Source organism: Primulina tabacum, chromosome 11 (assembly GCF_025594145.1).
Source record: "Primulina tabacum isolate GXHZ01 chromosome 11, ASM2559414v2, whole genome shotgun sequence".
Lineage (NCBI taxonomy): Eukaryota > Viridiplantae > Streptophyta > Magnoliopsida > Lamiales > Gesneriaceae > Primulina > Primulina tabacum.
Genome location: NC_134560.1, coordinates 37,454,814 through 37,482,232, shown reverse-complemented (window position 1 = coordinate 37,482,232; position 27,419 = coordinate 37,454,814). Strand labels below are relative to the sequence as shown.

The following is a 27,419-nucleotide window of genomic DNA, read 5'->3' as shown; positions in this document are numbered from 1 at the left end:
TATGGATCAAACATGATTGATGTATACATACTACTCCTTAATATCCTTGGATGACTGGTGGTGGTGGGGATGCATAGCTTGCCCCCAAGTGTGGTGGGAGGATAATTGGTTTGAAAACTGGAGGAGGTGGTGATGGTTGAGGCGCTGGTGGCGGTGGGTTGACAGGCGGCGGGGGTGGAGAGAACAATGGTGGAGGTGGTGGTGGTGGTGATTGGAGAGGAGGTGGGGGAGAGAAAATTGGTGGAGGTGGTGAATGGACAGGTGGAGGCGGAGAGAAAACTGGTGGTGGTGGAGAGAAAAGAGGGGGTGGGGGTGGGGAGTACTCTGGTGGGGGAGGTGGTGAGTGAACATGCGGTGGCGGTGGTGAGTACATTGGAGGTGGAGGAGAAACAACTGGAGGTGGTGGTGGTGGTGAATACACAGGAGGTGGAGGAGAGACAGTCGGAGGTGTTGGTGGTGGTGAGTACACTGGAGGTGGAGGAAAGACAACTGGAGGTGGTGGGGGTGGTGAGTGTACTGGAGGTGGAGGGGAGAAAACAGGAGGCGGTGACGAGTTCACTGGAGGTGGAGAAGAAACAACCGGAGGTGGTGGCGGTGGTGAGTACACAGGAGGTGGAGGAGAGACAGTCGGAGGTGAAGGTGGTGGTGAATACACGGGAAGTGGAGGAGAGACAAACGGAGGTGGAGGTGGTGGTGAGTGTACAGGAGGTGGAGGGGAGACGATTGGAAGTGGTGGTTGTGATGAGTGTACTGGAGGTGGAGGGGAGAAAACAGGAGGCGGTGACGAGTTCACATGGGCTGGTGGAGCTGAGAAAACTGGAGGCGGTGGGGGAGGTGACGGAACAGGCTGTGGGGGTGAGAAGACTGGTGGTGGAGGTGGTGATTGAACATGAGGTGGAGGTGAGAAGATAGGTGGTGGGGGTGATGTGTAGGATCCACCTATTGTATGTGGAATCGGTTTCTCTGGTTTAGGAGCAGTTGGAATTGGTGTATGCTTCGGAGTGGGAGGTTGGACATTAACCTTAGGTGGTCTCATTGTGGGAGGTGGAATCGAAGCCTTTGGTGGGCTTGAGTGCCATGGTTTATGACTATGTGGAATCGGTGGTGACTGGGAAGCCTTTTGTGGAGAAGACTTCGGCGTGGATGTTGGTGGGATTGGTTTAGGACTTGTTGGCTGTGATTTTGGTACAGATAGGTTGGAACCAGGCTTCGCCGTTGGTGGATTTTCCTTGGCCTTCGTAGGAGTTTCCTTCTCGGGCCTTGATTTTGAAGGGCCATGATTTTTCGGGATCTTCGGCTTTGCCCCTTGACCATCATTAGAAGGCCTGCACCCTGTAGAGCTGCAGTTCACCTCTTCTTTCAAAGCTTTGTAGCAATCATATTCTGATCTTTGTTGCAGTTCTCCAGCAAAACAATTTTTTTTCCCGTTCACCACAAGCTCGGGTATGACATCGGGATAGCATTGTGGATCTTTTGTATCAAAGTAGTTCGAAGAGAATGTAAAATTCTTCAAACTTGGCAAGGTGCAGATACTTTCAGGCACCCTACCCCTAAGCGAGTTCTTTTCAATGTCCAAAATTTCGAGGCCTTGCATGTATTCCATGCCTTGCGGAAGGTCGCCCACAAACTTGTTACCACTAATGTCAAAAACTGTGGTTGTGTTCAAAAGGGTGATTTCTTCCGGCAAACACCCAGACAGATCATTTTTCGATGCAATGAACTCGTCTAACATGCCTGCCATGTTTCCAATGCTTTGTGGTATACATCCCTTCAACTTGTTGTTGGAGATCACCACCACAGAAGCAGGGGAGTTGCCTAGATTCTCGGGGATGTTGGAACGAAACCGGTTGTTGTTCAAGAAAATGGCATCGAGGTCCTTATCGAATAATTCTTTTGGCAATTCCCCTTCAAAATCATTGAACCTTAGATCAAGGTACTTGAGGTTGGGAAGTTCCAATACAACATCCGGAAAAGGTCCCACAAATCTATTATTGCTCAAATCGAGCTCGTGGAGAAGCTTCATCTGCTTGATTGCCGGCGGCACGATCCCACAAAACCGGTTTGAGTTTATATGCAGAAGACTAATATCTGATAAGTACCCAAGAGCTTCAGGAAGATGCCCTGCGATATCTGCATGGTTCAAGTCGACCCCAGCAACCACAGTGTCATTAGAGTCGTCCAACGCCTGCTCACAAAATACACCCTTGTACGCACACACATCCGCTCCCTCCCAATTACACGTAAAGTTAAATGGGTCAGAATAGATGGCCTTCTTCCATTCCTGAAGGGCTACATAAGCCCTTTTTAGCCTAGAGTTAGGGAAGGTGGCGCCTGTATCAACAGGAAATTCATACGCAAGAAGAAGATCGTCCCCTTTCGCCATATGTAAAAGCTGGCGACGAGCAATATGTGCTGCTTCAATATCTGTTAATGCATAAGAGAATGAAGAGGAGACAAGAGAAAAAACATAGAGAAAGCAGCCGAAAGCCATTGTTTTCCGAGGGTTCTCCATTGCCTACCCCCTAGGACTAGACCAAGGCCGCTTACCGCAAAGACGTAAACAAGAAGAAACAAGGATGAATATATGGAAGGTGTGAGGGATGATGCATGAGGCTGGTGAAGCATATTTTTTGGAGCATTTTCACCTCAGGATTTTGGAGGTCTATATGAAATTCTGTGGGCTGAATTTAGTAGGATTTGCTTATATTTCTCCATGTTTTTCTGAATGGATTATAAGAAGAACACTAAGAATAGAGGTTCTGAGATTACTTTTGGGGCATTGGTTATGAGAAAATATGGGAATAAAATATTTCACATCAATCTAAACAAAAACAAAAACATGAATATATGCCAATGATTTGCTAGGAAATAGCTACTGTGCAATATACTTGAACTCACATGTATATTATTTATAATTAATGACTATTTTACTAAATCATGGTTGGATAAATTTTTCCTTCTCAAGCCGGAAAAAAAAATACCTAAAAGCACGACGTAGTTTATAAAATAGACGCTTATTTTCGTGAGACGAATCAATCTAATTCATATTTAATTATAAAGTAATATTTTTAATATAACAAGTAATATTTTTTTATGAATCGAGTTCGGTTGGAGATTTGTATAACAAAATTGACAAGACTAGATTTTTTGTTTGTGTATATATATGATAATTTTTATACACGATAATTTTAAATATTTTTAAATTTATGGCACTTTATAGTAATTTTTGGTGTCGAGAGTGATTTGTCAATTTATACTTTGATAAGATTAGAAAAAATTTAATTTGAATAAGATTGAGATTTTTTCTTTTAAATCTTTTTACATATTTTTTATATATAAAAATACTCAAAAATATAATATATTTTTTTGTGTTTGCTGCTATTTTATAAGTAAAATTTATTATTTATTTAAAAAAAATCGTCTGGGGGTAATTTTGTCCGGAGATAATGGTGACGTATGAACTCCCACGCTTTAAGTTATGTCTCCTCAGGAAAATTGCAGCGCTTTGTTCACCCAAAAAACCCAGAAATTCGAACTGAGACACGATCAGAATTTTGTGAATATTTTTTTTTTTGTTGAAAGAGTTGATTTTTTATCCAAATCAACGGAAGAACGCCGATTCTGTTTAGATTTTATTTGTGTTATCAATCAGATTTGATTTTGTAGTGGTGAAGGTTGAATTTGATTCCTTTTACGAATTGTCAATTCTCCTATATTTGATCAGGTTTTTTAGTTCTGAGAAATTTTAGACGAGGTATTCGTTAATGATGAAGAAGGCAATGGAGAGTGTACAGGATCTGATCGAAGAAGCTAAGCTTCGAGCTGTGTGGTGGATTCTCTGTATATTTGGAGTAACTTACTTCTTGACACGTAACTCTCAATTTCCCTTTTCTGTTTCTTGTTTAAAGAATGAGATTTACTTTGTAATTCTATTTTGGGTTTTAACTTTAGTCTTTAGTCTTGCTTTATGTGGTATAATGCTGATCCTAGGATTATGCATGTGCACAGAATTAGGGGATTATTAACTCAAAAGAAAAATAAAAAAGAATGGGATTATTTGTGGTGCTATGGTACGTTGAAGAAACTGTTTGAAGGTACTGTAAATTCGGCTATACCAGACGCTAGAGAGGTGAAGTGAAGGGAGGATTACCATGGGTATAATCTTTAGCATTCTATATGTACCTAAACTGTGTCGTGCTACTGGTGGTTAATACTGCATTTTTTGTTATGTGACAAAAGATGAGTGTAATTAGTCCATCACACCAGTCCCTTTCTACTGATTCAGCTATGGCACATCGCCTTATTGGAAGGTTTTGGTTTTGTGGTACCTTGCCTTATTAGGAAGGCTTGTTGATCGCAGTGTGTTTATGCTAATTTAGCTGAAATAGTTAGATCAAAGCAAATGGGACTGCTACTTTTAATCTAACTGAACCACAGTTATTTTAGGGACTAGATTTCAGCTTTGTAAAGTTTTTTTAAAAATATTTGTTTCCCGTGGAATTTCTTACTGCAAGTCTTCTATTTTTCGATTTGTTTTTTTTCTCTAATACCAGTCAGTATGCTAAATGTTATGCTTTTTTTTGCAGATACTAGCAAATCGATGTTGATGAATATTCCAATAGCCATACTCTTGGTTTCTGGATTACGATTATTACTTAATGAGGTGGAATTCCGATGGAAGGTTCAGAACACCAGACCATTGTCCTATTTATTGCACTTAGAAAAAAAGCAGCTGTCTGTGAATGATTCCCGCCTAAGTACCCTGCGCCCTACTCAAAAATGGAAGAGAAAAATAGATTCTCCTGTTGTAGAGGCTGCTATTGAAGATTTTATCAACCAAATTTTGCGTGATTTTGTGATAGATTTGTGGTATTCTGATATTACACCTGACAAAGAAGCACCAGAGCTTATCCGTGAGATAATAATGGATGTTATTGGTGAAATATCTGGAAGAATCAAAGAAGTAAACCTTGTTGACCTGTTAACGAGGTATATTTACTGTGCTTTTGTACTATTGCAAACGCGTTCTAGCAATTGAACCTTGTTTCTCCTTTCTCACAGGGATGTGGTAGATCTGGTTGGAGATCACCTCGATATTTTTAGAAGAAACCAAGCTTGTATTGGTGTGGATGTTATGGGAACATTGTCCTCTGAAGAACGGGATGAGAGGTTGAAACACCATCTTCTCTCCTCTAAGGAACTTCATCCTGCTTTGGTATCTCCAGAGTGTGAGTACAAGGTGTAGAAGTGTTCTGATTCAGAAACAAATTGTTTGTTTAATCTCTTTTTTTCTTCTTCGGATTGATGTTCATGAGATCTATTGCTTCTATATATATATAGGTTCTTCAGCGACTCGTGGGAGGCCTTTTAGCTGTTGTGCTAAGACCAAGGGAAGCACAGTGTCCTTTAGTTCGGTGCATTGCTCGTGAGCTTTTGACTTGTTTGGTTGTACAACCTATCATGGATTTTGCAAACCCCGGGTGAGATGCCAGTAATTTTGCTTTTTTAATTCTAAACTAGTTATTTTATTCTCTTTAAGAAGTTCCCTTTTCCATTTTTTTGTTGGATCATGGTTTGCAATATGCGGGATCAGATGGACACTTGATGTTGCATATGTTCTTGTTAATCAATCATTACCTAAGTTTCTGGTGGCAAGACTAATTATTGACCAATTTGATGGCCTTGAATGCTTATTCAAGGAAATTCAAGAAAATGTGGGGTTTAGTTGGACATCATAACAAGTTTGATCTTGCTTCCTCGTGTAATATGTACCATAAGAGGGGGTTTCATGATTATTCTTTTACTCCTAATTTATGTCTTGTTTTAGTCACAGCCACTCTGTTTTTCATAATTTACTTATTGTGATGGTGTGCATCGAAGTTTTTTGTGAATGCTTACGGAAATCTTCTTCTCTAATTAATCATTTTATATGGAATTTCATATTGTTGTCGCTGGAGCATCACCATTATGGAATCTTATTATTCCTAATTTTTTATCCAGGTATATTAATGAGTTGTTTGAGTATATTATACTTGCCTATAATGATGAGGATATTGTTGCTGATCAATCATCTAAGGTTGAGAGTCATAACTGCGATCAAGTTGTTGCCAGAGAACATTGCCAAAGCAGTGAATCCGATGTGAAAAAAAGTGTTCCTTCTGGCATTGAAGGAACTGATTTGTCTTTGTCTCGATTTGATAATAAGAAGGCGCTAAAATCCATTACCTCAGGAAATATCTTCGCTGATAACATTCAGGATAAGCCTTTACATCCACGGCCTGCTGAATGGGCAAAAGCATTTGATGCAGCAAACCGAAGAAGAACAGATGTCCTTATGCCTGAAAATCTTGAAAACATGTGGGCCATTGGAAGAAACTATAAAAAGAAACTCCAAAAAAAGGCTGCTCCACAACCTCAGGCTTCTAAAGTTACTGGCTCATTAAGCATGATAGTGCCACAAAAACAATTGTTTGTGCACATACCAGTACAGAAGCTCAAAACATCAATCGAAGAAGAAGATAAGACTTATGGGAAACTACCTACCAGGCCTCAACATGATAATCAACTTACCAATTCTAGCATTGCTGCCTTTGGCAGTTCAAAAGATCTTGATCAGGAAGTTTTTATAAAGGAAGGATCTACCATTGAGGAGCTCGAAGAAACTGCTGTTGTTGTCGCTTCCCATGAAAATATAAATAAACTTAAAAGATCAAACAGCACTTCTGATTTACACATTCATCCTAGACTTGAAGATACACTTACTAGTGTAGGTACTGCATCCGTCATTTCAGAATACTACAGTGCAGATGCTAAGAAGCTTAGTATACACAACAGGATGAGTGTTTCAGATGTCGTAATTTGTAGTGAAGGGTTGCGTGTTCCCAGGCTAAAATGTCGAGTAAGACAACTGGGTTTTCTTTTTTACTATTTCTTTTATCTCTCAAGTGTAAACATGTTTGAATAATTTACTAGAATTTTACTGACAAGATGCATAATGTGGATGGCTTTTTTTGTTTGCCTGCATATGCACGATGAGCTACTTCAAATGAAGCTCCAGTTTGAAGTCTTACAATTTATGGACACCTTTGATTAGTGTCATCTGATGATTTATAGTGCCTTAAATTGATCAACAAACCTTGATTCTATTCTGCAGGTTGTTGGAGCATACTTTGAGAATCTTGGCTCAACATCCTTCGCAGTTTACTCAATTGCTGTAACTGATGCTGACAACAATACTTGGTTTGTGAAAAGAAGGTAATGTTTATTCATCCAGTTGAATAAAAGATATTGTTTTACCCGAAATACTTTTCAACTTGTTCATCTTCTTTCATTCCACTGAGGAGAGTTTCTTATTAGATCTGGATTACTCAATTCTTTATATAATTGTTCACTTGATACTTATTTTGTGTTGCTGTTTGCAGATATCGGAATTTTGAAAGATTGCACAGACATCTTAAGGACATTCCTAATTATACGTTGCATTTACCTCCCAAAAGGATATTTTCTTCAAGCACGGAGGATTCTTTTGTTCATCAGCGCTGCATTCAGCTTGACAAGTATCTTCAAGTATGATTACCCCAACACTTTGTTGGGTGCCTTTTTTTATTAGTTCATGTTTGTCGCTGTTTTAATTCTTAACTCTTTACCAGGATCTCCTGTCAATTGCCAATGTTGCCGAGCAACATGAAGTGTGGGATTTTTTAAGCGCTTCCTCTAAGGTGTGCATTTGCTTTTTGTTAAGAAAATATGTACCTTTTTGTCTTGATTAATTTGTGGTTCCTTTTGTCTCTGAAGAATTACCCATTTGGAAAATCATCTTCTACAATGAGGACTCTTGCAGGTATGCATCTTCTCTTCTCGATTGTCATTTTTTTTCTACTTTTTGTTCGTTTGAATCACTTCAGCATGTAGATGTGTGGTACCTTGGTTTGTTTGTCTTGATATGACACTTCAACTTTGTTATTGATGCTAGAGTCATGACCTTCAGCAACCTAGATGTTTGATTACAATATATTCCTCAATTGCATATTACTACGAAAGCCTGGTTATATGAAATCAGTTAGAAAATTAATAACATTTTTATATTATATCCTTTCTATGTAGATTCCAAGTTTGATTTATGATTCACAATCTTTTTTCCTCCGTAGGCCTTCTTTCTTGAGTCTTGTTGTACATTTTGTTACCTTTTTTTTGTGATTGCTGGCCAACCTTTATGTTGGCTTTATTCTTGGTGAATAAACAGGAGATTTTGAAGATGGGGTGGAAGGTTCAAGTGTCACAAATCCTCCTGCCTTATTAACTTTTGGCCCATATACTTCTTAATCTGCAGAGTTTTGGTCCTTGAAGTTGTAATTGAGGAGTCACCGTGGATTTAAATTTCACCACCCTTAAAAAAAATTATATTGTAGAAGGTTATCTGGTGATTTAAAACAATCAGGCTCTAATATTTTCTAGAGAGCCTAATCTCTTTCTTATGACCCTTCTATTTTTAAAATAGCTTGATTTATCTGGAAAGGACTTATCAATATGAAATATCCCTTGTCAAAAACAGTTAATGTGGATGATGCTGTGGATGATATTGTACGCCAATTCAAAGGGGTTTCTGATGGCCTGATGAGGAAAGTTGTTGGCTCACCTTCCTCTTTTCATGAACCATCTTCTTCTGTTACAAGCAGAAACTTGTCCTGGAATACTGATGATTTAAATAAATTGGCTATGAGGGAAAGTACCTCTGAATCTATTAACAGTTTTTCTGATAATGAGGATGGTTATAATGCAAACCAGGGGAAACGGGAATTAGAATCTACCGCCCAATCTAATGGGTGGCATGCAGACAATGAATTTAATTCACAGGGTTTTCCACCAAGGGTTGTTAAATGCGGTGAAGAGGTCAGTTTATTGAATTTTGAGGAAATCCATGGTCGAAAGATGACACCTGCAACAAGCTGCGAGAGCAAATTTCAGGAATCAAGTTCAGCCTTGATGTCTTTTCCCCTGGATGATCCAACAACAGTGCATCCTGAGGTATTGAGTGTTTAGAAGTCTACTTTTCTTCCCTCTTATTCCTCTTGGTTCATCAATCCTTGGCACTTATCATCCTTTTATCACTAGTTCATTTGGTTGAAACTCACCTGTTTGAATTTTTGCTTCCGCTGTTTTATTGGCACCTATTGCCTCTTTGTATTTCTCCACACACATTTTTAGTACATGTTCTTATGAATTCTCTGATTGAAGCTTTATTTGTATTGCAGTGGACACCACCAAATTTAAGTGTGCCAGTTCTGAATTTAGTCGATAACATATTTCAGCTCAAGAGAAGAGGCTGGCTAAGGTGATCATGTTCATACTTTTAAATCATGAACTTGCTTTGCGTCTTCCAATTAAATGCGAAATTACTTTTCTCAAACTATGGTATTTGTGTTATCATTTGTTCACGTGAATACTTTGCAGGTATTACGCTTGATGAAAAAAATTATGTATATAATAAGCCTTTGGCCTTCCACTGCGATGCAGCTCTTGAATGTTGTCTGTCCTTTTTATTGACAGATGAAAGCTTTCTCAATTACCCACTAAACTTATTTCACCCCTTTTCTTTTTATTCATTTTCTTTCGGGATTTTACTTGTAACTTAACCAACATGTTTTAATAACATGATCATAGACATTTTCACTCTATTTAACTCTCCTTGTTGTTTTTCATCGCCAACTTTATACCCAGTTAGATGAGGTTTCGAACTGATGAAATGGATGGACTTATATTTGTCTAAGCAGATGGTTGACCTTAATGCATCAGAGAGTTTAACCAAGCTTAATGGATCAGTATATGATTTGTCCTCCTTCTGCAAAGTAATCAAATTTCTTGCCCAGAAATGAATTTTGTTAATGAAATATAGTCTAGAAAAAGTGAGCTTCTGAAGAACTGGAAGCCCATCAAGTTTGAATGGTGGGGATAGACTGATCACTGTGCCTCTTCAGCCTTACTTGATAGTGACGCATTCGCTGAGCCAAATTTCTTGAATTCTCCAAACCTCATGAATATTTCAAATATATAGTTTAAAAGCAAATTAGTCAATATTCTCTCTTGCAGTTGGGGCATTCTTCCATCATTTCAAACAAAGTGATACTGTTCCTTGTTGATTTCTCTCTGTCTGAAGATATTTTTCTTGTAACTGACAAAATTGTTAATTTACTTGAGATTTTACAGTAAAGAGCATACCTTCATATGCTGATCATACCTTGACCACGTACTTTTTTATTTTATAATTGTAGGAGACAGGTTTTTTGGATATCCAAGCAAATATTGCAGTTATTCATGGAGGATGCCATTGATGACTGGCTCTTAAGGCAAATACAGTGGCTCCGCAGAGAGGAAGTTATTGCTCAAGGAATTCGATGGGTTCACAATGTGAGTTATGAGTCTTCTTATCTAGTAGTCCCTCCGTTGCAAGGCTACATTTTCTTTTTCATCCGTCTCAAATATTTAGTTAAATATCTATATTCAGTATTATTTTATCTATTTTTCTACTAATCTACCATTGTTCATTAAATACATTTGTTATTTCCAATAAGTTTTTGTATCATATTAAAGCACTCATTAAACAAGGTTAAAACGAGAATTTCCCCGTAATTGTTCGACTGCTACTTTGTTGCAACAACCATGCTTAAACACACGCAAACACAAATAAACCTGAATCTAAGAGTAAGTTGATGATATATTCAATTCTTGAAAGGAATACTCTATATGAAACAGTAATGAAGGTGGGATATCAGTATTCCTGCTTGCTTCCTTGCTCAAAGCTAGCCAAAAAGCAACAGAACAGTTGTCAAGAAAAATGCGTTTCTCCGCAGATTTTCCCGCGTTCTATTTTTCCCCACGTACCTGACCATCTCTTCCTCTCCCTATTTCTAGATCCTTCGATTACCCAGGCCTGTAACAATACCCCCTTCCTTAAGATTAGTATCATCCTCAAGGCTAAGAGTTGAGTTTGGTTCTTGTTCTGCTCTTCCACCAATACATCTGTTCGTCTTCAATAGTAGGATCTTCGACCATTCTTCCGCCAATACATCTGTTCTCCTCAATAGTAGGATCATCTACCTTGTAAAGTAGAAACACCCAACAAAGTCAGTCCCATTTATCTAGATCCATACCTTTTGTTTTGGCGGCAAAATAGGCATCTGGCTGATAATGTTTACTCTGAGGGGGGTGATTTTTCACTCAAACCTGTACTGTGATTTTGTTTGTAGGTTTTGATCTCACTGCCATTAATGTCATGGAGGGTTGATAACCTAGTAAAGATGCGTTCCAATGACATAATTAAGTGTTTTGATGTTTTATTTTCAATATTTTTTTTCCTGATATAATTAAGTGTTGATATTTTATTTTCTGTATTTTTTGCCTGATAATTTGATCTGCTATGAATGATTCGATTTTTTAAACTATGGTTGGTATGTAGGCCAGCAAAGATTCTCTTCTTCTGTAACTTAACATTTATTATTCTTTGAAACATCGGAGAATCTCTTGCGTATATTGACTTCTTTGGTGGTGTTGTCCTTCCTTTTCCTGACTATTATCTTCTGAATAGGTTCTCTGGCCCGATGGAACTTTCTTTTTGAGACTGCGAGCTCAAAATCTTCGAAATGATAGTCAAACTAACCAGGGATATTGGCAAAATACTAGAAAACAAAGTGGTAGAAGGGTCGCTCAATCAGGGTCTTTTGAGGAACAGCTTGAAGCTGCTCGAAGAGCTAGTGATTTGAAAAAAATGATATTTGGTGAGTATTGCTATCTAATTGCTACATATTTTTTTTCATATTGGTATAGAAACAGAGGATCAGAGGGGAACCTTATGTTGCTCCTTCTAGTTTGATAGCCTTGATTGGTGGTTCTTCTTCTCATCAATACCAAAATTTAATTGTCTCCCTCATGGCAGATGGTGCTCCGACCACTCTGGTCAGCTTGATCGGGCATAAGCAGTATAGACGTTGTGCAAGGGACGTATACTACTTTCTTCAGGTAACAAAAAGCAGATACCCTTCCCTCTCTCCCTCCGCTCCACACTTAAAACTTTACTACAGCCTAAACCTTGAGACATCGTGTCATTGTTGAAAACATTTTACCAGAACCCGACTGTAATTTCTTTCATTTGCCCTTTGTGATGATCTAAGAAAGCTTTCTTTTTCCTTCTATTTACTGCAGTCTACAGTCTGTTTAAAGCAACTTGGATATGGAATACTGGAACATATTCTCATCTCTGTTTTCCCCGAACTGCGTGATATTGTAACGGATATACACGAAAAGATGCGAGTTCAGCCTGAGTAGTATTGGATTTTACATCATCTCTTCTCACAGCGTCAAGTTGGTTCCATCTCGACTTCCGATCTATAGGTTGGTAAAGATCTAAATTCTCAGAGGAAATAGAAGCACGGATTCATGGTTTCCTCCCAACACTTCTGTTGATATACACCCATCTGTATATTATTTTTGGATCATGTAAATTTGCATTCAAGACGGACATTTGGTTACGTGTACACCCCAAAAGGAAGGGTTCTGATGACTGCATCTTGAACATCTCTCGGGGAAGCCAAAATATAGTTCTTTTCATTTTTGTGTATAATTTACTTGTCAGCAGTAACATTCTTTTGGTAAAATTTAGAAATTATTTAATTGATTTAGTTAGTTTATGCTGCAAAAGGTTAATGTGGCATCGTGGTGGGTTTGAGAGCAAATTTTGGATAGCTTTTACGAATTAAATCCGCTGTTATTATATCTGGTTAATGAGATCCTACCTATGTGAGTACTACCCTCACTTCATTTCAACGGATGAGATCTTGTCACACATACGATTTCAAAAAAAAAGTGGGTTTTATATATACATGGGTAAATCTTGGCCATCCATCCTATCACGGGGGCAACGTCCACATGGGTAGGATGAAATAAATCCTTATATCTTATGGTATTTTTTATATGGTTTTAATTTGATTATTGTGTGGCGATGCATATGTAATATATTTAAAATTAAAATAGTTGATATGCTGATTTAATATATAACTTGTATTTTTTAACATACGGTTGATACGCAAACTGGTGGATACAATATAAATTCATATAAAGTTTTCACAATCTAAATTAAATTTAAAAATAAAGTTATTACTTACAATATACATATTATAAAAATGAAAAAAAATAAAAATAATAGATTATTATAAATAATTAAAATTGTAATTTTTTAACATACGGTTTCTCAAAATATAAAAAATAACCATTGATTCATTTCTTATTCCGATTCCGATTCTGATTAAAATTCATTTCTTATAACACAACCGAGGTATATCTTATATAATCTAAGTCCAAGTGTGATTAAATAAATCATATTGTATATAAATAAAATAATCGAATATTCGGTTTCTCAAAATGCAATTTTCTATTATTACTCCAATCTTTTTTCTGGCTACTATTAAAAGCTAGAATTCACTCATGAAAATAAACCTCATCTCATCTTCATGTCAGCCAACCATATTAACTGTAACCTTATCCAAATACTTTAAATTTCCCTTTCTCCCCCACACAAACTCCACTCGTTCAATCCCTCTATTTCATCAAGAATCTTAGATCAAGAAATCCAACAGAAACAGGTAAAATAAATTTCTTTCAACCAATATCTTAGTGGGCATCATATGACTTGAAGGTACACTCTGCTTAAATAACATGATTCTTGCATCGTTTTCTATGTGTAGGTTGTGTTCTTGACAAATGGCAACAATATCGGCTACGATATCTCCGGTGACGTTCCCGGCCGCATCAGCCCAGAGGAGAACTAGAGTCAAGTTTATCTATGGATTGAACTCGTTTGGTGGGCTGAAGGCACGTAACAATGTGGCTTCATTAGGCCTACCAATTGGCACTGAACAGTCTTTTGCGAAGATTGTTAGTTCCTTGAAGAAGAAATCCTCGCGAGGCAGGGGTGGTGGTGCTTTAACTTCCACCTGCAATGCTGCGGAAGAGATTTTCAGGATTGCTGCCATTATGAATGCATTGGTTCTTATCGGGGTTGCTGTTGGATTCGTGCTTCTTCGAATTGAAGCACTCGTGGAGGAAGAATGAGAAGTTTGGTTCCTTGGGGTGGTTTAAGTATTGTTTCTTGATTCAAAAGGGAAATTATCTTTCTTTGTGGAATCGAATATTGAATTCATTTTACTACATAAATGAAGCGGTGAATGTGTCCATACTTGGATCATTTCTCTTTTAATCGCATAAATTATGAAATGTTTGGTGTAAATTTTTCTTATTGAAAGTTACATCGTCCCCCAGATATATTTAGTCATCTCAATCAATCCTGTCTCCCTCCGAATTCTTGGATCTTCCCTCGACACCTAGTGGGCTTGCTTGTGCTTAACAAACTAGTTTTTAAGAAGTTCGAGATACTGTAAATATAACTGAATTTTAAGAATCTGTGTATCTTGTGCAGAAGAATAGAATGGTGAACGTTTGAGCTTTCACAATTACAAGGAAATTAACCGAGTATGGATCAAAGTTTTGTAGTGAAACATCTACTGAGTTTACTTGTGCTCTTGTTCTCCGATTCTCTCTTCAAATTGTTATATCAAATCTGAAAACTGGTTCAGACCCCCATTTCCACTAGGTGGAATCGGCCATTTTTCATGCCAAAAATTGAAACTTTTGACACGTTGCGTACAGCTCTCCAGTTAACGGCAACCAAACATATTTGAGTCCCTCAAATCATCTAAATCCCACCTATCTGCCATGAAAATAAACGTACCAGGAACCGAGCCAGGCATGGGGAGCACGAATGTACTTCGACAAAAGAATGCTGCAACTCGGAAAACTTTGGTTGCACCTGCAAGGGTTCCCTAAACTTTCCCACGGCCCCAAAATCGATAGAGCATCATACACCAGTGCCTCATTACGTGCTCCAACACCGCCTCCTGATGTAATCATGTGATAGACACCTTGATGCTTAAATACAGGCGGAGCTTCCCTGTAAAATCCGACATCGTCTCATTGGTAACATCAAGAAAATCTTGATTCAAAGGGCTGATGTGAATCTCCTTGTTCTTGACAGAAGAATAGATCAGATATGCCATCCCATTATCATCTTTAAAAACTGTCAAATCCTGACTATCAAATCCATTAGGCCTCTTGCTTGCAAGATACCTAAAAGGACCGGCTGGGAAATCGCTTACGGCCACACCAACCGAGGCTTTTTCACAGGTAGAATCATCTATATCCATCCACATTACATACTTCTGAGTCTCATCGTTGAAAATAACTCTAGGCCTTTCCAGCACATTCATTTTATGCAGATCATGCGTCTTGTTTTCTTCAGCAGCAAGTGCGATTCTTTCATACTTCCAGTCCCACAAATTCCTGGAAGGATAACAGGCAACACCAATGAATTCAACACTGGCTCTCCCCGTTTCTTGGTCACAGTAAGTCAAACCATCTTTATAATCACCATACCAAAAGTAAGTCCCTGATTTGTTTTTCCATTTAACTAAAACCAACCCCTTGCGAGTTAGGATTCAGTTCGGCAACATGTTTGTTTGAATAATCATTGTCGGAAAGGAGCAATGGGTTTCTTGTCAATTATGCTGGGTGAGGCTTCATTCTTCCCAAATATTGATCACATAAAATAAAACTAAGTCCGAATTAACTGAGATTCGATTTTTTGTTTTATGAAGCTCGGTCTCAAGCTCAAATTAGATTAAACTAATAAAATTGGAAATCGAACCCAATGCAGTTTATTTTTCGATCAGTTTCTAATAGATTTAATAAAATTCAAACTTGATCCCAAACATAAAGATATAAATGACATTTAACTTGATTGTACCACTAGTTTAAATGCACTCAAGATCCCTTTTATTATAAATAGATGAGGATATAATTTAAAATTACAAAAAGCAAATTCCAAGCACGAAACTTGTGCAATTTCGGCATGAGTTGCAACTCCTTTTTGGAATTGTATGTTTATATATATCCTCGTACAATTACTTTCCTACAATGTTTTATTACATGCCCACTCAGAAAATTGGCCTCCACTTCGAATCGCAATTCAACCAACTCAGAAAGTGCCTCTTTCCTGCGTCAAAAGCCAATATCTTTAGAAGAAAAGACAAAATTCAAGATTAATTCCGCTTAGTGCAGAACTTCTCAAGACCAAATTTATGAAAATGAAACTCGGTAGAAGAAATATGGGTACGGTTCGACACAGATATCAGATCTGTGATTGGACTGCAGACTTACTCCAGGACAAGTGATGTTTTACAATTGGAGCTGTTTAAATCCAAAAGTAGCAAGATGGTCATGTGCAGCTCCACTAGAAAGTTGCTCATATTCAAGTCCCTGCCTACCCCCGGGTTTACACTGCCTACCAAAATAAATGCAGATACATGCCTTGAAGATCAAGATTGCAGCAAATATCCAACAAAATTGCAAGTTCGCCTATGCCCTGGCCCTCGAATCAGCCATGTTGGTTTCACACATAACTGCTCCACGAATGATGCCATTGACAGGATCCAATGGCTCCATGGAGCATCCTCGAGAGATAAACTTAGGAACCCATAACATGAATCCCATGTTTATGAACCAGCATCCTTGGAATACTACTGATACCGAAAGAATCAATGCCATGGGAAAGCTGGTTGGGAAAGTAGTAGCAGATAGAGATGCAAAGAAAGATACGCAAACTATGAGCTGCATTAGCCAGTGGTAATGGCCTTCGAGTCCAATATGATCAGTCGAGTGGAAATGAAGTAGGAAAAGCTCCATTCCGAAAACGGATGCAACAAGAATTCCTGAGACGCCCAACATGATTTCAGATAGACGATTCATTTCGCTAATAAGAGTGAAACCTTCGAATATCAGCAGAAGGAGGAACATGGTAGAGTGCTCAATATTGTCAAGCTTGAAAGAGAAGCATAGGCTTTGGAGGTCAAAAACCTGGATCAGAATTGCAAGGATAGAAAATGAGATGACAATAATCAGCTCAATGCGTTCTAGTTTACGCCAAGGACTCTTCAATGGGTACCAAAACCGTAGCATAAACTTGGTTGAGCCTTTAAGTTAGTATAGGTGAACAGTGTTGATCATATGCCACCAACCAAGGAAGATGAGGGCCAGACCTGGCACGAGGTGTCCAAGAAAAGTTCACATTGAAGTTTCTCAAAGGTTTAGGATAATCTTCACTGAGTTCTGATAGCGAACATAAATACATGAACATGAGACTAAAAAGAAATCTACAGTAGCTGTCTAGCTGGTGTCTCATCAGTTATTTGGTGCATGGTGTACGTGTTTCCACACACTATAAAGATTAAAAATGATCATTCCATACGATGAATAACGACTCTACCCATGCATTTATAGAAAATGAGATCATCATACATGTAAATGTCCTTAAGTAAAATAAAAGAGACGCCAGACACTTGCACCATTAATGGGGGCAAAAATAAGAGAAACAGCTATTACAATGGACCACCAAGCAACAAAAGAAGATAGCAAGATGGCCATAACTAAGAGGAAATTGAATCATTGTATCAGAACACTAAGCCCAAATGAGTCGAAAAGCCGTCATTATAATATTAAAGTAAATAATACAACATCAGCAGCACATAATTGACACAATATCATGGAAACGTCGATGAGAAGAATAAAAACATCCATTGGCACAGTAAATCGACTCATATTTATAAACACGTTGGCAGGAAGTTATAAGATTTCTGGGAATATTACCTTCTATAGATACAGCAATACCTTAGATTTGACAAAACTGTCCGTAGTACTCAAATTAAACCTCTGAAAGGTTGAAGCTTGCATCCCTGGCAAAAAAATTACTCGGAATATGTTGGTAAAAAACATAAACTTGAAAATATTTCAGCAGTTGTTGGTGCTAACATTAACATCTAACCAATCAACTCATGAATAACAAGAGAAGTCATAGCTTCAATTTCCATGCGTCATTAGCTGTTTAAATTTTAATTTATTGTCAGTGTTATAAAGGAATAATCCTTTCAATCCTCAGCTTCGATTCATTTTGCGATTTCTTCTCATATCCAGTTCAAAATTGCCATATATTAACTAGGGGTGGAACAAGTAGGGGGCAATTGTCCCACAAAAAAGAACTAAACCATGGGTCGGACTCCATTAAAATCAAGAGATAGTGCATCTCAAGTAAAGTACCTCAAGGTAATCCCATACTCACAGAATTTCGAGCTACCGGATGGATTCTTTTCTCGGAGTCCTGGAAATATTCCTCCCCGAATCATAGCTCCACCTTGTGATTTGAGTATATGCATGAAGCTCCTTGTTCCATTCCATGTCTCTCGAATCCCCACACCTTCGTACGAACATCGCTTGGAATCGCGCGGGAGGATGATGAGCAGATAGATAAGAGCAGGGAGATTGAAGAAATTGCAGTTACCCCCATGTACTATTGGAAAATGGCCATAGAAGCCTTATATATTAACTCGATTTTGGTTGATTATTACACATTTATTAACAAAACATACCCAATATGTAACCAAAACCTAAAAGAGATTCAACTAATTAAATTTTTAAAATATGATTTGATTAACTTAATATTTTCCAAAGCATCTATTTTATTATTCTGATTTTTAAATAAATTTTAATTGATTTATCAATTTTATATTAGAAATATTTTGTATATGTTACACACTTGATTCCTATTTCAATTTTCATGACCTAAATAAATACAAGCCGTTGGATCCTAAACTCATAAGATAGGGTTTTTATAAAATATTTTCGACCCACGTGGTCTAATGATATTAAAACATAAAATGTTTGTCGTTCTATTCTTCGGGTATAAGTATTGTGGGCAAAAACTTATGTGAGACGATCTCACAGATCGTATTTTGTGTGACGGATCTCTTATTTGGGTCATCCATGAAAAAATATTACCTTTTATGCTAAGAGTATTAATTTTTTATTTTGAATATCGGTAGGGTTGACGTGTCTAATAAATAAATATTCGTGAGACCGTCTCACAAGAGACCTACTCAATATTGCGACTAAGTTTCAGACTCTAAAAAACACACCCACACACTACATAACTCATTACCCTTGAAATATTATAAAATAAATAAAAAAAAAAAGCAATAAACCACAAAATAAATATTGTAAACTTTATCCAAAAAAACACAGAACACTTTCCTCAAATCAAAAAACTCGTCCCCTTTTGAAAAATAAAATAAAAAAAAATACATACACAAATTTACAAAAAAAACTTTCTTAAAAAAATTGAAAACACTAAAAAATAAATTAAAAAATATTTTTATTTAAATATGTAGTTACTTATATAAATAAATATTTACCATATAACGCAAAAATAAGACAAATGCATATAGCGCGTGTTCCCGAAACACCAGCGTATAACCCAGGTGCCCAGGATTTATACCACCTGCGAAAGGCCGAGGTTGGATGGAACAAGGTTTCTGAAACCAACGCCTACAATATTTATTTATTAATATAATATTAATATTCCTTTCAATATATATATATATAATATTAATATTGCACATAAATAAAATATTAATATACTAAATCACACTATTTTGATAACCATGTTCTAACAGAAAATTAAACCCGCCCACAGATATTTCAAGAAATCTATCCAACTCTCAAATCAAACAACTGCACACCCAAAGCTTACCCACAATCAAACTTTTATCAAAATCTTTCCAATATATAAATGTGTATCTCAAAAACAAAGTATCATCAAGGATACAAATACTCTACTCGAAATCGAAAATTTGATAGATAACTCCAATGTCTGGGATTGTAGATATGTGGACTAGTGAGCTAGCAAAGCTGAGGAACAAGAGTCAACTCGATTCCTCGAGTAGCTCGGCTCCAACTAGCCATGAGGCTGCCCCTGAGCCAGCGGTAGCTCACAGGCAGCTCGGCATCTTGGCTAAACATCTTGGCTCAAGCCCTACTAGTGAAGAAGTTGCCGGCCTGGAATTGCTCGGAGGATTCGGTCTCTATGCTTGTGGACAGCTTTAGTGCTTGAACGAGGAAATTTGGTATCTTTGTCATATGATGAAGTAAAACGGGGATGTAAATTAAGCATTTTTCCATGTTTTTGAATAAATGCCATCTTATTATTCTGCATTTATGTGAATGAATGGATGGCTAAAAGCAAATTCTACAAGTATAATTTATCAGTAAATTAAACGAAAAGTGATAATTTAAACAAAAGGATGCAACTCCTCAAAGATGCCATTTTAACTCCATGTTTCATATTTTACAGAAGGCATTGCATGAGCTTCAATATGCAACTTTCGACAGATTTTATTCACTCTAGTTGTACAAGCAAGGATATCTACATAGATGAGCTAGGTTCCACGCTCTCGGAGGACAATTCGCTACCACTGCCAGAAATATTATTAATCTCATCTTGCCACTTCAAAATCTCCTTACTATACCTAAGAGCTTTATCAACACTATCAGGCTCTACTCCTGTCACCCTTGAAACAAACAGCTTTTTCCCGGTTAGAGAATTGAACAGCCTTTTGAATTTCATGGCTGTGTAATGGAAAGCCCGTTGAGGCAATGGCGGATTGTTGTTGCTGGTGAGGCTGTGAGGATGAAGACTGATGACGGGGTTAAAATCTTGAAACCATTCACAGTTTCTCAGAGGAACATGTTCAATCTTTTCCTCTAAGAGATCGAATTTAGTGAGAATGAGAAGAAAACTTTTGTCAGCATGTGTAGGGTGAGTGACAATGGTCTCAAAGTGGTTCTTGGTCACCAACATCTTGTTTGTGCGAGTGCCACTCATGTCTTCATAATATTCAGCGTAGTCTGTCAAGGAAACACAGTAGATAACAAGGTCTATGTCTTCAAACATCTCTAACCATTTGCAATTTTCCCCGAGGTTACTTGCATGAACTCGAATTAGTTGGTAGCTGCACGAATAAAAGATGGACAACAACACGAACATTTAGTTATACTAGCAATGACGCACGTGCGATGCACGTAAATAATAATTATATGATAAAAATAAAAAATTTGATTTTTTAAAAAAATAATTCGAATCATTTTGTTATTTATTCGAGTTTAATATCTTGTTATATTAGACGAATAAATTAATTAAGAACTTATATAATTAACTTTCGAATTTTTTGTCAAATTAAAATTCAAACTGTTAATTTTATGATCCATTTTTTAGTATCAAATAGGTCATAGTATTGAACATTTGAAATCATTTATTTTTAAGTTTTAGAGTTGTATCATAGTTAAATTATATGCAATATTTTTGTTACCTACTTACTGTAGATTTTTTTATTTTGTTAAAATTTCATAAATAATTAAAAAACAAGTATATAAATTAAAAATGATAAATCAAAAGATAGCATACTACCAAATTTTGTGTATTGAATTTAAAAATTTGTCTGACATATAATTTTTTTAAAAATTCCAATTATTATCTATTTTTAAATATTAAATAAAATATTTATACAACATATGAGACGATGAAATTAATTTTTTAACAGTTATGCCTTAAATTTATATATTATGAGAGCAGATTTTGGAATTGAAGTCCAGAAAAATTTTAGTTATGTTTTTCAGTTTAGTAATGATCGAGTTATCTATTTATGTCCTATATTTGTTTAAACAGGTGCCTAATTACACTATTAAAATTTCTATTACATAACTAAACTATTTGAAAATTCTGCTTAAGATATTCATTTTATCAGAGTACCATGGTAAAGAAATTTATAATGAGGGAAATTATACAGGCTCTGAATGTCAATTAATTATTAGTATGATGAGTGAGGACATTTATGTCTATATTTTTTATCTTTAATTACAATAATAATAAGTTAATTTTGTTCACGTTGCAGAAATATAATGGTGAAATTATAAGGCCTATAATGTCACATGTAATTATTATTAATGATGGAGGCAATTTATGTCAATCTTTGTTTATCTTCTTATACATTACTAATAAAGGGTTTACCATTATAATCAAAGTTTGTACTAAGGGTATTCTTGTCAATGCACAATAGGAAAACAATGTTAATTATACATGCTTTTATAGGTATATAGATGTGGAAGTTCTTTATAATGGAGTGTTTGTTGTTGTATGAAAAACTATAATTGTCAATAACTGTATAATTTAAATCTTTTAAACATTCTAAAAAAATAGAATGTTGGTTGTCATATCAAGTGTAAGACCAAACTTCTAACATTTTATCAGAAACCATAGTTTAAAGGAGAACTAACTGTGCAAGATGAGAGAAGTGACCTCGTGGAGGGATCGTTCTGATCTAAAGTTTCCATGTACTCGTCTTGGGACGACTTTGGAAATGAAAATTCCATGGACGCGACCCCATTAGAAGCAGTGATGCCTTCCGCGTGCAACATATCCATTTCGGAAGGCTCGTAGTCAACTCGTGAAAATTCCACAGCCTTTTTTGAAGGAAAAGAAAAATGATTCTCAAGAATTGAATATATGCAAGTAACACCACCTCGTAGCAAAAGTTCAAGTAGTTATATTTACCCGATCTAAGAAATAATTAGCCACTGTGGGCAGCATATGAAGTTCATTTTTTCGCCTATAAGTTGCTTGAAATGCTTTATCCTTGCACAACTCTGCAACTAAGGGAGAATACTCTCGAGTAGCAGCTGGGAATATGATCTCCAAGTTGCCCGCCATCACAACTTTGAGCAGCCAACTTGCAAAGCCCTTCAGTTTCGGACTAAGTGAATAAATGTTTTTTCCAACCACCTTGTCTGAGATCTCTGCCACAGATAAATTATTTTCAGAAACTGAAACCAAATACAACCATCCATGTTTCAATCTTTAAAAGTTATACCAAAGCTTAGAAAGAAATACTCACTGTTATTTCAAACAAGAAAGTTATAATCAATGGTAACGATGCAAATAAGATATTTTAAATCGTACTACGTATCAATTAATGTGTCATACAAGCAGCCATACAGGACAATAGTGACTACTACAGGCATCCAACAATTTATTAAATAAATGTACAATGAGAATGCATGAAGGAAGTATATTTTCCCATACCCGAAGGACCAGGATCACTAGCACGTTGTTTCTTAGCTTGGATTGAATATTCTTCTTCAAAAGTTTCATTGCCCTCCAGCAGAATAGCTAAATAATGGTACAAGTTTCTCTGGATCACAAACTTCATATCTTTCCTCTCATCTTCTGAAAAATGCACTTTATACACAATTTTCGCCTGGAGAAACAAATAAGCAACGCATGCTCGATCATTTGTTGTTCATTATTAGTTAAAGATTAATGAATTTCACAGAATCCTGAACAAAATCGAGATGACCAGTAATGATCTTTTCACCTCTCATAGAACGATAAAGTCTAAGTCAAGAAACACATACGTACTTGTTTTAAACAATAAAGTCTAAACTCAAGAAACAGATACATACTTGTTTGAATATGGTACTCGCTCCTGATTGATCACAACCAACAAGTAGAAGTTTATTCATCATTTTGGGTTCCAAGTTCTTTGAGCTCACTTTATCTGTTTCTTTGGTTACACCACCACTACCACCAGGTTTTGAAGAATCCGAAGGAAATGGTAAAGAGAGAGCCGAACATACGATCTTAACTCTTCTCTGAACAAGAAAAGTTTGCAACATATTAATTAGCAAGGGGCTAAGATGGAGAGTAAAATAAAGAAACAGAGAATTTACGACCAAATATTACAGTTTACCTTCTTCCATAAATTTCCCACCACATTGTTCATGCCTTCGAGCTGACACAACCCATCTGGTGCAATCCAAAAGTGAGTGTTCATGTCACATCTGATTCCAGCGGCCTGCAAACATTCGAGAATTTTAGTTTTCTTCCTTATATTCATGCTCACAAGTATATAAACAGGAATTTTAAGCACAACAACCTTCAACATCCAGATCTCTGCTTTAGTGACCTCACGATTATTTATCAGCACATTTGTATTCCCGTTGCTAGCAGTTCTCCTAATTTGATAACCAACCTCCAGTTCGGCGCTGATAATCTGGCATGGTTGCTCTCCTTCCTTTTTGATTGAAACAAAACTTTAAGTACTTACACTAAAAACGGGATATAAGTATCAGAATCTTGTCTATGAAGGATAAGATTAGTACTCACCCTTCCCCAGAATCCAGACACTCTATCATACCAATATTTTCCTGGTCTAAGATTCTTTGGAGGATTCGGGCAGTTTTGCAACAGAACCAACTCTTCGATAGATAGATGTTTTTCATTTACACAAATAAGATGTGATGGAAGCTGATTCACCTCACATGATTTCTCAGAACTCATAATTTGCTTAAGAGCATCATTTGTTAGAATGCTTTTCAGCATTCTCGAGCATTTCCCGAGTGAATTGCGTTTTGACTCATCGATACGATAACCGATACAAGATACGCATTTTCTTCCCTCTGGCATAGATCCCATTGCTCTAAGCACACACTTGCTACAATACTTCGAGCCACAAACAATGCAAACTTCTTTCCCTGCAAAACGATTCCTTTTATGACACCGATGACACAACCCTTTCGGCCCATCATCTGAAATAACTGGCTTCTCTGGGAACTTTACGAATTCATCATGATCGCTCTCTTCAGTCTCAACATCACTTGCTGATAAATCACGAAAAGTGACTACCGTTGTTCTATTCCCTTGTCCAGTGGTTTCATCTACACAATCTTCCTCGCCTTCACGAGATTCAACTTCTGATGAAAGTTCTTGCGACTTCGATGTCAATCTCCTTGAATCAGGAACGGTAGGGTGCAAACAATCCTCATGTGATATACTGGCCCAACGATCATCATAGAAGTCTTCAACATCTGAATCTCCCGAAAACATATTCGAATCATCATGGCCATCCAAAAATCCCGTGGTACCCGAAGTACTCGTACTAGGATCTCTATGCAAAACATCAGGTGTGGGTGGACTAACACCCAACGCATCTTCTCTGCAAGAACCATCCTCCGATTTTCTCGTATAAACTTCATCAGGACTCAAGATTTCACTAGTAACTAACACCGAGCAATTGGATCCAACTTCAAGACCTGATTTCAACTCATGTGATGATTTCTTCCCACTTCTAACTATTGGTTGAATAACTGGTAAGGACAAATTACTAAATATCACAGCCTTAGCAGCCACGGAAGCAGTCGGAATCTGATGAATGTCGACCGGAACTACGCGGGGAATTTCATGGCTGATTGGAGGACCACTGTACTCCATGGCAAAGGAGTATTCCACACTATACTCATCATCATGATCCTCACTTTTTGTTGTTGATGAACCAGGCAAAATTCTCCTTAAAACACTCGTCATGATCTTAACTAAAATTATCCCAAATCTTCAAAATTGTTTATTCCTTATTTTCTTGACCTCAAATCAAGAAACAAATCATGGGTTTCAACACCTGAGCCATTTAAAGAAACCCCTTTTTTACGTATTTACTAATAATGGGTACAAACAATCTATATATATATACCTATAAAAACATCATTACTAATAATTAATTGACATTTAGAGCCTTATAATTTCACCATTATAAATTTATGTAAACTTGAACAAATATATAATGTAAACATAAAAAAAATAGGACATAAATGTCTCATCATTACTAATAATTAATTGATATTTAGAGCCTTATAATTTCATCATATAAACTTTCTTACCATGAAGGACTCGTGATAAAATATGAATATCGTAGAAGAATTCAAATAGTTTAGTTATAATAAGAAATTTAATATTTTTAATAGCACTTTTTTAAAAAAATTATATATCAAAAAAATTTATACATTCAATAAACAAAATTTGGTAGTATTTGAAACATCTGCTAAGAATGTTTAAGATTTAGGTAATAAGGTTATAAAGATAAACTCGACCATGGTTTTTCAAGAAACCTGAAACGAAAAACATAACTAAATGATTTCAAATGTTCAATACTACGACCTATTTGATATTAAAAAATGGATCATAAAATTGACAGTTTGAATTTTAATTTGACAAAAAATTCGAAAGTAAATTATATAAGTTCTTAATTAATTTATTCGTCTAATAAATAACAAAATGATTCGAATTATTTTTTTAGAAAATCAAATTTTTTATTTTTATCATATAATTATTGCCACTGAAAATAAAAACGAACTATTTATCATTAAATCACTTTTCATGAAATGGATAGCTGAAAACAAAATCTCGTATACTGTTATTAAGATGGTGTTGAAGTTCTTGGAAATACAGGTGGTCTGATAACAAGATGGAGACTTTTTACACCTTCGGGATTCACCGCTGAAGACTTGAACGACCAATTCTTTGATCAAATTTCCAAAGACCCCAGTGTTAGTCTTGATCAACGAGCCTTTGACAAATTTGACGGTAAGTGTAGTGGGAAAGAGGCGACATACGGTTCCTGGTCTTAATATTTTTTTTAAAAAAAAATCAATATCATTTTATGAAAGACGTGGAAATTACATAATTCTTGAGTGAATTGACTTTGTAAGCTGCTTGAGAATTGTCATTCTTTTATGGATTATCAAATTTTTTAAAAAACAAATTTGATAATTATTCGTTATATACATAAAAATAAGCAAACCATTATGTCTAGTTTAGAGATCGTTTGGCATTGATAACATCTGCTAAATTCAATTATTATAAAATTAAAATCAAACGTGATATCATAAAAAAATTTAATATAACTCTTTTATGCTTTTTCAATCAAGAGAATTACTGCCGCTATTTTTTTGTCGCTATGGTAATTCTACAGGTTAGTCTGTAAAGCACGTTAATCAGATAAATTACACTTGGGAAACATGTGCAACAGACTTAACTGAGAAGGCACGGGCAAGAGGATTCGAACACAAGACATGAAAAGACCTGATAGCTGAGAATTTAAGCTTGTTAGCTGAGGATTAAAGTGACCAGAGACGTTGGCCAATTTTTGAAATGATAAAATAATTTTCGTCTTTTGATATTTGATTTGTTATGATCATGACGCGGTTGGATATAATAACTGATAACATGGTCTCGCCCCTTAGAAGATTAAAAATTAGGGACTAATCAGTAAATCATGAAAAATATATGATTTGCAGTGTCATTTGTTTTGTTCAGTTGTTTTCGAATTATATTATTGTGAGACAAGATCGGATGTTCATTCACCTCGACCCCAGGACGTGGCATTTAAGTTGTATCAAGCCAGCATGTTCATTATTTGGACTGTATTGAAGTATCCCATAATGAAAATGAGAATATATTTCCATTGTCATGGACTTTGTGGTGGGATTACCAAAATCTAGACAGAGTCATGATAAAATATGAGTAATCGTAGATAGACTCACAAAATCTGAACACTTCCTACCTATCGACATGAGCTATAATCTGGAAAAGTTGACTATCCAAT

General features: G+C 36.4%; 5 protein-coding genes and 1 pseudogene across 7 annotated transcripts; 2 read left to right on the top strand and 4 right to left on the bottom strand.

Annotated features, from left to right (window-relative positions):
• Positions 1-2: 2 nt before the first annotated feature.
• Positions 3-2,584, bottom strand: LOC142519478 (uncharacterized). The gene has a single exon (XM_075622509.1). The coding sequence runs from the start codon at positions 2,510-2,512 to the stop codon at positions 38-40; it is 2,475 nt and encodes an 824-aa protein (XP_075478624.1). The 5' UTR covers positions 2,513-2,584; the 3' UTR covers positions 3-37.
• A 901-nt stretch (positions 2,585-3,485) lies between these two features.
• LOC142517818 (uncharacterized) lies at positions 3,486-12,765 on the top strand. 2 transcript variants are annotated; one of them, XM_075620277.1, is made up of 15 exons: positions 3,486-3,870; positions 4,587-4,989; positions 5,062-5,239; positions 5,341-5,480; positions 6,001-6,898; positions 7,154-7,254; positions 7,422-7,566; positions 7,650-7,718; positions 7,795-7,840; positions 8,552-9,024; positions 9,252-9,331; positions 10,269-10,404; positions 11,582-11,771; positions 11,930-12,012; positions 12,196-12,765. In XM_075620277.1, exons 1-15 carry the CDS (start codon positions 3,765-3,767, stop codon positions 12,316-12,318), a joined length of 3,171 nt encoding a protein of 1,056 aa, XP_075476392.1. In that variant the 5' UTR covers positions 3,486-3,764; the 3' UTR covers positions 12,319-12,765. The 2 variants fall into 2 exon arrangements, with proteins under 2 accessions (XP_075476392.1, XP_075476393.1); XM_075620278.1 differs by lacking the exon at positions 3,486-3,870 and adding an exon at positions 4,027-4,155.
• Positions 12,766-13,467: 702 nt separating this feature from the next.
• On the top strand, positions 13,468-14,245 carry LOC142517800 (uncharacterized). The gene is made up of 2 exons (XM_075620257.1): positions 13,468-13,631; positions 13,734-14,245. The coding sequence occupies exon 2, from the start codon at positions 13,750-13,752 to the stop codon at positions 14,098-14,100; it is 351 nt and encodes a 116-aa protein (XP_075476372.1). The 5' UTR covers positions 13,468-13,631; positions 13,734-13,749; the 3' UTR covers positions 14,101-14,245.
• LOC142517799 (beta-D-galactofuranosidase xynD-like) lies at positions 13,863-15,387 on the bottom strand. Its single transcript, XM_075620256.1, is given in 3 exon segments — positions 13,863-14,856; positions 14,858-15,011; positions 15,014-15,387. Coding segments are annotated over 3 exon segments (606 nt in total). The 5' UTR covers positions 15,312-15,387; the 3' UTR covers positions 13,863-14,702.
• Positions 15,388-16,278: 891 nt separating this feature from the next.
• On the bottom strand, positions 16,279-17,169 carry LOC142517798 (uncharacterized; annotated as a pseudogene).
• A 2,447-nt stretch (positions 17,170-19,616) lies between these two features.
• Positions 19,617-26,421, bottom strand: LOC142518429 (extra-large guanine nucleotide-binding protein 1-like). Of its 2 annotated transcripts, none has more exons than XM_075621214.1 (9): positions 26,165-26,421; positions 24,149-25,508; positions 23,919-24,056; positions 23,733-23,837; positions 23,446-23,634; positions 23,066-23,240; positions 22,538-22,806; positions 22,283-22,446; positions 19,617-20,939 (listed from the first exon to the last, which is right to left on the bottom strand). In XM_075621214.1, exons 2-9 carry the CDS (start codon positions 25,343-25,345, stop codon positions 20,354-20,356), a joined length of 2,823 nt encoding a protein of 940 aa, XP_075477329.1. In that variant the 5' UTR covers positions 25,346-25,508; positions 26,165-26,421; the 3' UTR covers positions 19,617-20,353. The 2 variants fall into 2 exon arrangements, with proteins under 2 accessions (XP_075477329.1, XP_075477330.1); XM_075621215.1 differs by having other exon boundaries at positions 22,538-22,779; positions 24,149-25,494; positions 26,152-26,420.
• Positions 26,422-27,419: the final 998 nt, after the last annotated feature.

Excerpts from the sequence above, each read along its gene's own strand:
- LOC142517800 (XM_075620257.1), top strand. The coding sequence starts at position 13,750 with ATGGCAACAATATCGGCTACGATATCTCCGGTGACGTTCCCGGCCGCA.
- LOC142517818 (XM_075620277.1), top strand. The coding sequence starts at position 3,765 with ATGATGAAGAAGGCAATGGAGAGTGTACAGGATCTGATCGAAGAAGCT. Across the intron at positions 10,405-11,581 it reads GAATTCGATGGGTTCACAAT|GTTCTCTGGCCCGATGGAAC; the intron begins GTGAGTTATGAG and ends TCTTCTGAATAG. Across the intron at positions 11,772-11,929 it reads TTTGAAAAAAATGATATTTG|ATGGTGCTCCGACCACTCTG; the intron begins GTGAGTATTGCT and ends CCCTCATGGCAG.
- LOC142518429 (XM_075621214.1), bottom strand. The coding sequence starts at position 25,345 with ATGACGAGTGTTTTAAGGAGAATTTTGCCTGGTTCATCAACAACAAAA. Across the intron at positions 23,635-23,732 it reads TGGGAAATTTATGGAAGAAG|AGAAGAGTTAAGATCGTATG; the intron begins GTAAACTGTAAT and ends TTTCTTGTTCAG. Across the intron at positions 20,940-22,282 it reads CAGAACGATCCCTCCACGAG|CTACCAACTAATTCGAGTTC; the intron begins GTCACTTCTCTC and ends TTATTCGTGCAG.
- LOC142519478 (XM_075622509.1), bottom strand. The coding sequence starts at position 2,512 with ATGGAGAACCCTCGGAAAACAATGGCTTTCGGCTGCTTTCTCTATGTT.